Genomic DNA, 9213 nt, shown 5'->3' with positions numbered 1-9213 from the left:
ATATTTACTTTGAAAGTCCTTCGGGTATGATAGAGAATCAACTAGCTAATCCCTATAAAAGAGATGGAACATTACATCCTGATATGCACTTAATCTATGTGGATGAAGTTTGTGGATTATTTAAGCTTGCAGGTATGCCCGAGGATGTTGTCAAGAAGAAGGTCTTCCCTTTATCTTTGAAGGGAAAGGCATTAACATGGTGTTGGCTATGTGATGATATCGGATCATGGAACTACACCCGACTGAAATTGGAATTTCATCAGAAGTTTTGTCCTATGCATCTAGTTCATCATGATCGTAATTATATATATAATTTTTGGCCTAGTGAAGGAGAAAGTATCGCTCAAGCTTGGGGGAGGCTTAAGTCAATGTTATATTCATGCCCCAATCATGAGCTCTCAAGAGAAATTATTATTCAAAAAATTTATGCTCGGCTATCTCATAATGATCGCTCCATGCTCGGTACTTCTTGTACTGGTTCTTTTATGACGAAGACTATTGAATTCAAATGGGATTTATTGTAAAGGATTAAACGCAACTATTAAGATTGGGAACTCGACGAAGGTAAGGAGTCAGGTATAAATCCTAAGTTTGATTGTGTTAAATCTTTTATGGATACCGATGTTTTTCATGAATTTAGCACTAAATATGGACTTGACTCTGAGATAGTAGCTTCTTTTTGTGAATCATTTGCTACTCATGTTGATCTCCCTAAGGAGAAGTGGTTTAAATATCATCCTCCCATTGAAGTTAAAGTAGTAGAACCTATTAAAGTTGAAGAAGAAACTATTACTTATAATGTTGATCCTGTTGTTCCTACTGCTTATATTGAGAAACCACCTTTCCCTGTGAGAATAAAGGATCATGCTAAAGCTTCAACTGTGGTTCATAAGAGTAATACTAGAACACCTACACCCCCTGAGCAAATTAAACTTGAACCTGGTATTGCTATGGTTAAAGATCTCTTGGTCGATAATATTGATGGGCTTGTTATTTATTTCTGTCATGAAGCTGCTAGAATTGCTAAACCCAATACTAAAGATAAACATAGACCTGTTGTTGGCATGCGTGTTGTTTCTGTTAAAATAGGAGATCATTTTTATCATGGCTTATGTGATATGGGTGCTAGTGTGAGTGCAATACCTTTTACCTTATATAAGAAATGGTGAATGATATTGCACCTACTAAGATAGAAGATATTGATGTTACTATTAAGCTTGCCAATAGAGATACTATTTCACCAGTTGGGATTGTTAGAGACGTTGAAGGCTTGTGTGGGAAAATAAAATACCCTACTGATTTTCTCGTTCTTGCTTCCCCACAAGATGACTTTTGTCCCACTATATTTGGTAGACCCTTCTTGAATACTGTTAATGCTAAGATAGACTGCAAAAAGGATATTGTTACTGTTGGTTTAGGGGATTTGTCTCATGAATTTAATTTTGCTAAATTTCGTAGACAACCCCATGATAAAGAATTGCCTAATAAGGATGAAATTTTTGGTCTTGCTTCTATTGTCGTGCCTCCTAATGATCCATTAGAACAATATTTGCTAGACCATGAAAATGACATGTTTATGAATGAAAGAAGGGGGATAGATTAAGTATTCTTTACGCAAGGACCTATTTTGAAACACAACTTGCCTGTTGAAATCCTTGGGGATCCTCCTCCACCCAAGGGTGATCCCGTGTTTGAGCTTAAACAATTACCTCATACTTTGAAATATGCTTATCTTGGTGAAAATAAGATATATCCTGTTATTATTAGTGCTAACCTTTCAGAGCATGGAGAAAATAAATTATTGAAAACTCTGAAGAAGCACCGTGCTGCTATTGGATATACTCTTGATGATTTTAAGGGCATTAATCCCACTCTATGCCAACACAAAATAAAATTGGAGAAAGATGCCAAACCGGTTGTTGATCATCAACGGCGGTTAAATCCTAAGATGAAATAAGTGGTAAGAAATGAAATATTAAAGCTTCTAGAGGAAGGTATAATTTATCCTATTGCTGATAGTCAGTGGGTAATTCCCGTTCATTGTGTCCCTAAGTAGGGAGGTATTACTGTTGTTCCTAATGATAAGAATGAATTGATCCCACAAAGAATGTTACAGGTTATAGAATGGTAATTGATTTCCACAAATTAAATAAAGCTACTAGAAAGGATCATTACCCTCTACCTTTTATTGATAAAATGCTAGAAAGACTATCCAAACATACACATTTTTGCTTTATAGATGGTTGTCGGTGTCAAAACCGGCGGATCTCGGGTAGGGGGTCCCGATCTGTGCGTCTAAGGCTAATGGTAACAGGAGGCAAGGGACACGATGTTTTACCCAGGTACGGGCCCTCTCGATGGAGGTAAAACCCTAGTTCATGCTTGATTGATATTGATGATATGAGTGTTACAAGAGTTGATCTACCACGAGATCATAGAGGCTAAACCCTAGAAGCTAGCCTATGATGATTATGATTCTTCCTCTAAGGACTAAACCCTCTGGTTTATATAGATACCAGAGGGGGTTAGGGTTTACATGGAGTCGGTTACAAAGAAGGAAATATAATATCCGGATCACCAAGCTTGTCTTCCACGCAAAGGAGAGTCCCATCCGGACACGGGACGAAGTCTTGAGTCTTGTATCTTCACGGTCCAACGGTCCGGCCAAAGTATATAGTCCGGCTGTCCGGATACCCCCTAATCCAGGACTCCCTCAGTAGCCCCTAAACCAGGCTTCAATGACGATGAGTCCAGCGCGCAGTTCTGTCTTCGGCATTGCAAGGCGGGTTCCATCTCCGAATACTCCAAAGTAGATCGATGATTGTGTCTGACTTTGCGAGATAATTCCCGCACACCTCTGTAGACAGCATAGTACTTCATAAATCTGATCTGCTGGCAATTTTTGTACGGTGTGCTCTTACGCCGTGGTTTGGTCCAACACGAACCGGTTTTTTTGGCCTTCCTCGATACGCGGTGCGAGGCAGTTTTATTGGCACATCCTGCCAAAGCAGAGATCGTGCTCCCCTCCTCGCGGGATTTTCCATCAATACGGGAGCGTGCAACCCCATGACGCCTGTTGGTATGACTCCATGTTTTTAGGCAAGTCCCGAGCGGTTACGTTGAGGACGCTTGATATTCACCCCCTTTATAAAGGGGCCTAGGCCTATCCCTCTTTTCCACCACCCTTACGCCTTTCCGCATCTCGAGTTCTCACACCCGAAACCCAAGCTCAAGCACCCCGGATCCTCCACCATGTCTGATTCCAACCTTCAAGGCCGGTGGGTGGCCTCCTCGGTCACAGAGGAGGATATTGCGAAGCTTAGGGAGGTCGGATATCTGACCGCCGACATCAAGCACAGGCTTCCTGCTCCAGGGCAGGTCATCCATACTCCCGAGCCCAACAAGAGCGTCGTATTTGTTTCTCACTTCCTCCGCGACTTGGGTTTCACCCTTGATCCCTTTGTGAGAGGGCTCATGTTCTATTACGGGTTAGATTTTCACGATCTAGCTCCGGACGCTATCCTCCATATCTCGTCGTTCATCATTATGTGCGAAGCTTTTCTCCATGTCACTCCACACATCGGCTTATGGCTCAAGACCTTCAATGTGAAGCCGAAGATGACTGAGGGGCGATTCGCGGAGTGCGGAGGTGCTGTGATAAGCAGGAATGCCGGCGTCCCATGGCCAGAGGGCTCCTTCCCAGAGGTGTCCGATCTATGGCACCGGAGGTGGTTTTACATCACGGCTCGCAGAGGCACAAAGTGGATAGCTGCCCCCGACTTCCGTTCGGGCCCTCCTTCTCAACTGGCATCATGGACCAATATAGGACGGGATTGGGGATCTGCTAGTGATGTACCAACATTGCAGAGCCGTATCCGGGAGCTTCTTGAGAGGGACATTAGCCTCGTCAGCATAATTCAGGTAATGCTAATCCGACGGATGTTGCCGTGCAAACGCCGGCCTCTCCGGATGTGGGAGTTCAATCCGGAGGGTCCGCGGACTATTCTGCATTTCTTCGGCCTGACGCTCAAAGGGATGTGTAAATTATTCTTCGGACCACAAGTAAAGTGTACGGATACCACCGAGAATGCAGGCCTGAGCTGAATCGCCCAGATACCCAAGTAAGTAACCCAGAAACCTAACACTTCATCTATTTTTGTCATACTCATTATTCTGACAATCCTCCGTGGCCAGGAGTGGCTCAGCAAGGCGGAGAGAATCAGGTGTTCGGCACCACTTCCCGAAGGCTCGCCAAGTCCCGCTATAGCCAAGATGCTTGGCGGTGTGCTAAGTAAAGTGCCCTCAGGGAAAGACGAAGGGAAGAATAGAGAAGCAGAACTTCACACATTGCGCATCCAAACCGGGGGAATTGCTACCTCCCCAAAGGAGGATAGTCGGGGAGGGGAATCTAAGGCCTCCTCCCCTCGCGGGAAGAAGAGGGCCGCCTCCGAAGACTTGGAGACGGAGGTGCCCAGACAAGGGAAGAAAGCTTCAACAGGGGGCCCTGCCCCGAAGGGCGTCCTCACTGCGGCATGCCCGCCAACGGGCCAGCCCTCAGCCGAGCTGTAAGTCGATTGTAAATACGAAGGTACTACTTCCTCTTACAAGAACAACAACCAGGATCCATTCTTTGCAGTCCGGCTAGCAGCTCTTCTCGACAGAGTTCATCTTCGGGGGATCTCCTTCTGGAGATGATGGAGAGTGAGACCCCACCAACTTCTCCGCCTCATGAGGCGGGCGACCCCGAGGTGTCGTCACGGAGGAGTCCAGATCTGCCGAAGCCAGAAGCTAATACTTCGGCCTCCCTGAGCCCGGAGCGTTCAGCTCCCACGGGGGGCGATAAGAAGGGTCCGCCACAATTCGCGTCTGGCCAGACACACTAACGGGCCTTCTGGAGCAAGCTGATCTCTCGGAGGAGCACCGTTCATTAATGAGCATGGTGCTCGAGAAGATTTCATCCGCCACAAGCGGGTTGAATGAAGCCTTTACGAGCCTGCTCAGAAGCTTTGAGGTATGTAATGAAAAATACATAATTTTTGGCTATGACGCACGTGCTAGGTGTGCTCCATATGGATAGTAGCCCATGAGACTCTGGTTGTCCGCCCTAGGCGGCAAACGGAGGATCATATTGTGTAAGTAATGATCGCGCTGTATTTATGCGCAGGTGTCTAAGGATCCGGCAGCCGACCGGTCCGTTGAAGTTGCCGAACCAAGGAGGCAGATTGGAGCTATTGATGCTGATATCACACTGGTGAACGAGCGGCTTAACAAGTCACAAGGTATGTGCTCTGCTTTCCTTGTTATTTTTTGTAGGAAAAACTGAGAGGAGCATAATGCTAATGTTATATGTTTGGACTGCAGACGGTGCTGCTGCCGTGGAAGCCCTTAGGGCGGAACTTGCCCTGGACAAGGAACAGGCCGGCGCGAGCAATGTGGCTGCCCTAAAGGCGACCGAAGAGTTGAGAGCCAAACAGCCTGCTCGTCACCGGAGCAAAGATAAAATAGTCAAAATGGCTGTGGAGCTAGAAAATGCCGCCAATCGATATGAGTTTCTTGAAAAAGAAAATCAGGCAAATAAGGGTGACCTGAAGAAGGCCCTTGATGCGGCCAAGGAAACGCGTTCCAACATTAGGGTTGCGGGAGGAGCTTCGACAGGCCAGAGAAATCGCGGCTAGAAACCCCTATTTGTTGCAAATGAAGTTTTTAGATCCGAAGTACGCTCCTCTGGATCGACGCTGGAGTCCTGCAGACGCCTATGCGGATTTGGCGAAGAGTGCGGCTGATGCGGCCAAGTTTTTTGAGGATCAAAAAGATGATGAAGTGGAAAAGCTGTTCTGGTCGAAGTTCAGCGCTCCAACGCAAATTGCCTTTGAGTGAGAGGATGGCAGCTGTGGCCGAGCTCCACAGGCTGTCCGGTCTTGCAATGCCTGTAATAGACCATCTATGGCTGAAGGGGCCTAAGCCGGATAGTTATTTTGGTTTAGTGCAACAATTCCTTGGTGTCGTATCGCGGATCGATGCCATGAAGAGGTCGGCGTGCATAGAGAGTGCATGGATGGCTCTTGCCTGTGTTAAAGCATATTGAGCAGATATGGAGGCCACCGTCGTTGCGACCCAGAATCCGGCGGGGTGCCAGGATCCGGCCGAGCACATCTTGGAGCAGGTAGCAGAAGGTGCTCGCTTAATAAAGGCTCAGTGCTCGAAAAATGTCATGTTCGAGTGACAATTCGTGTCATTGTAAAGACAATGTTATTTTGATCATGGAGGCTATATTTATACTTTTCGCCCGAAAGTGTTGTTGTGCCTCTTGTGCGGCCGTTATATATATATATATATATATATATATATATATATATATATATATATATATATATATATATACAGACGGTCTATTCTGCTAATATTAGCAGAATAACTATTCTATACACCACTTCTGCACTGCACGCTGAACGCAAGTGCACTGCATCTTCTTGACGACGAGCACTGCAATATAGACTAGTGAACTTCTCGTCGGAAAAAACTGCACGCGTTATTTTTTTGGTACTGTTTTTGCTCTAATTTTTTAACCGTTTATCGGAATGAGGCGTATAATATACCGTTGAAAAGCTATGGATTAGACGCAACTTCTCTATGTTGAACACTTTTCGAGATTCCTCGCGGTTTAAGAGCAGTTTCAAAAACGGCGCGGCGGATGACGAGTGGCAGCGAGCGTATTTTCGTGATTTTTTCTAAACCGCTCATCGGAATAAAGCAAATGATACGCCGTTGAAAAGATATCGTCAAGGCGCATCTTTTTCATATATATATATATTATGTTTTCTAATTCGTTACGGTTTAAGAGCAGTTTCAAATTTACTAAATCGCGGAATTACGTTTTTTTTTGAAATTTTTACAATTTTCGGTACTGTTTTCGCTCTAGTTTTTGAACCGTTTGTGGAAATGAGGCGTATAATACGTCGTTGGAAAGCTATGGACAAGGCGCAACTTTCATATGTACAAATGGTTTTGAGATTCCTTATGGTTTTTAGTTAATTTTGAAAATCGTGTGGCTGACTTGGAGAGGCAGCGGCTGTTTTTTCACGAAATTTTTACGAACGGCTGGTCGGAATAATTCAAATCATACGGCGTTGGAAAGATATCGACGAAACACAACTTTTTCACGTAGAACACTCTCTCTAATTCCTTACGATTTAAGAGTTGTTTTGAAATTACCGAAATGCGAACACTCTGTTTTTTTCGATGCCAAAATCGACGAGGGAACTGCATCAAATAGAAAAACGCACTGCACCAGACTGAAAACTGCACTGCAATGTCTACAAAGGCAGCTGTACTATTACAATTTTTGCTAACTTTTTGTTTGTAATTTCATCTAAATGTGAGGCCGAGTGTAGTGAACCACACACGATGATGAAGTGCACTGCAACTCCTGATGCATTTTACCTCCTTTTAGGCCTTCATAAAACACAGGGCGGGATGAGTGCAGCTCACTTCAGGAAAAATTGAAGTGCAACACAAAGTTGAAGTGAAGTACATACTTCTCGTTATGTCTTTCTCTATTTTTTGTTTTATAAAAACACATGTGAACTCCATAGTCAAGGCTAGTGTGCTGCATTAGACATGACTAATAAACTGCATCTAAGGAAATGAACTTTCGAAAAGCAAAACGTCAAAGTTTTGCCTTTGCGGGATGAGTGCAGTGCACTATTAATTTTCTTTTTTTTCTTCTCACTTTTTTATGAATGCATCCTGGTTGCTGAGACAAGGCAAGTGTACTGCATCAACAGTTTTATACACAGTGAACCTCAAAGCACTTCTTGCGCCCACGCACCGGATTGCAAGTGCACCACAATGAAACTGCATGAATACATTGCCCGAACTTCAACAAATTCATACATATAGACATGTATACTCCCATCACACAAGGAAGCGAGCACTGGACGTCTCCCAAAAGCTAATTGCACTTCAAGATTACAAACAAAACAAAACTGAACCACAACATTGCATCAAAAGACAAAGTTAATGCCATCTTGTCTCTATTTCTTGTACATCGCAATTTCCCACAGCCGGAAGGGTGAGCCGCCCATGAAACTGGCACAAAAATGGGAAGGAGTGCACTGCGGCAGGACCAGAGTGCACCACTGCCCCCACCGGAGTGCACTGCGACTCCGAACTCCATTCGAGCTGCTCACACCGGTGCAGTGCGTGTGTGCACACCGAAATGCACACGGGTGCAGAGGCATTCACTAAATCAACAGCAAAAATCTGAAAAACACAAAACAAAAGTGAACTCCAAGCCGTGGTGAGCTACTACTTGTCATGGATCTCATTTACGACAAAGGATGAAAGTGGTCAGGGGCGACGACCTTGTTGAAATTCAGAATAAAAAAATTGCACATCGGGGCTCTTCACACTGCAGCTAGCCCGCACCGTGCCCGGCCGCCACACTGGTGCAGGTCGTGCAGCTCAGGCGAGTCAGAGGACCGCGTCAGTGAACTGCACGGAGGCGTCGACTGCACGGCAACGCGCGGAACCGCATCCTGCGCGCAGGTGCACTGCAAGTCCGGGCTGGCTGGATTGCAAGGGGAGGAGTGACAGCTTGTACAGGGGCAGAAGGGGGGCCTGAGATCTGTTGATGCGGTGCCACGCAGGGGAGGACCTCGCCGGGACACCCGAGGAGTGGCCTGACGATGGACACACCTGGGAAGTGGGCTGCAGTGCAACGGTTTGTGCACTGCACCAGAAAGGACAGATCGGGGGTCGGAGATACTAGATCGGGGCGAGGTGGAGCAGCCCGGACGGGACGGCGCCGGGAGTTGGCTAGCCGAATCCGGTGTTTGCGCGTAACAGCGGAGGGGTTGTGGACTCTGGTGCTGCGCCCGCACGGAGTGGTTGAGGGCGGCCGGCCGAGGATCCAGGGGGGCCGCGAGTGAGCAGGGATTGGGGGGAGGCGCGTAGCAGGAGGAGCTGTTGCAGCCGCGGCTTGTATGTGTGTTCGCGAGTGGGTGGGTTGGGCGGCCAGGACCGGTGCGACGGCGGAGGGGCGGGCGGCCACCAGGGACCCGGGAAGAGGTTGCTACCAGGCCTGGTGCGAGAGGAAGGTGGCTAGCGGGCGGCGGATCTGGATCCAACCAGATCCATCGTAGTGTAGGCCGCCGGGGGGCGGGGAGAAGGTGAGGGGGTGTGGCGTGCCGGAGGAAGGGGAACCGGCAGGGG

General features: G+C 46.7%; 1 protein-coding gene across 1 annotated transcript; it reads right to left on the bottom strand.

Moving 5' to 3' along the window:
- Positions 1 to 7839: 7839 nt before the first annotated feature.
- On the bottom strand, positions 7840 to 9213 carry LOC123137858 (leucine-rich repeat extensin-like protein 3; the record flags this gene model as incomplete). The annotated part of the gene is given in 2 exon segments (XM_044557709.1): positions 7840 to 8262; positions 8364 to 9213. A coding segment is annotated over 1 exon segment (808 nt), but the record flags the coding sequence as incomplete, so codon positions are not given.

This window comes from Triticum aestivum, chromosome 6B (assembly GCF_018294505.1).
Source record: "Triticum aestivum cultivar Chinese Spring chromosome 6B, IWGSC CS RefSeq v2.1, whole genome shotgun sequence".
NCBI lineage: Eukaryota > Viridiplantae > Streptophyta > Magnoliopsida > Poales > Poaceae > Triticum > Triticum aestivum.
Note: the sequence above shows the minus strand (reverse complement) of the source record. Positions and strands in the feature narration are given on the sequence as shown.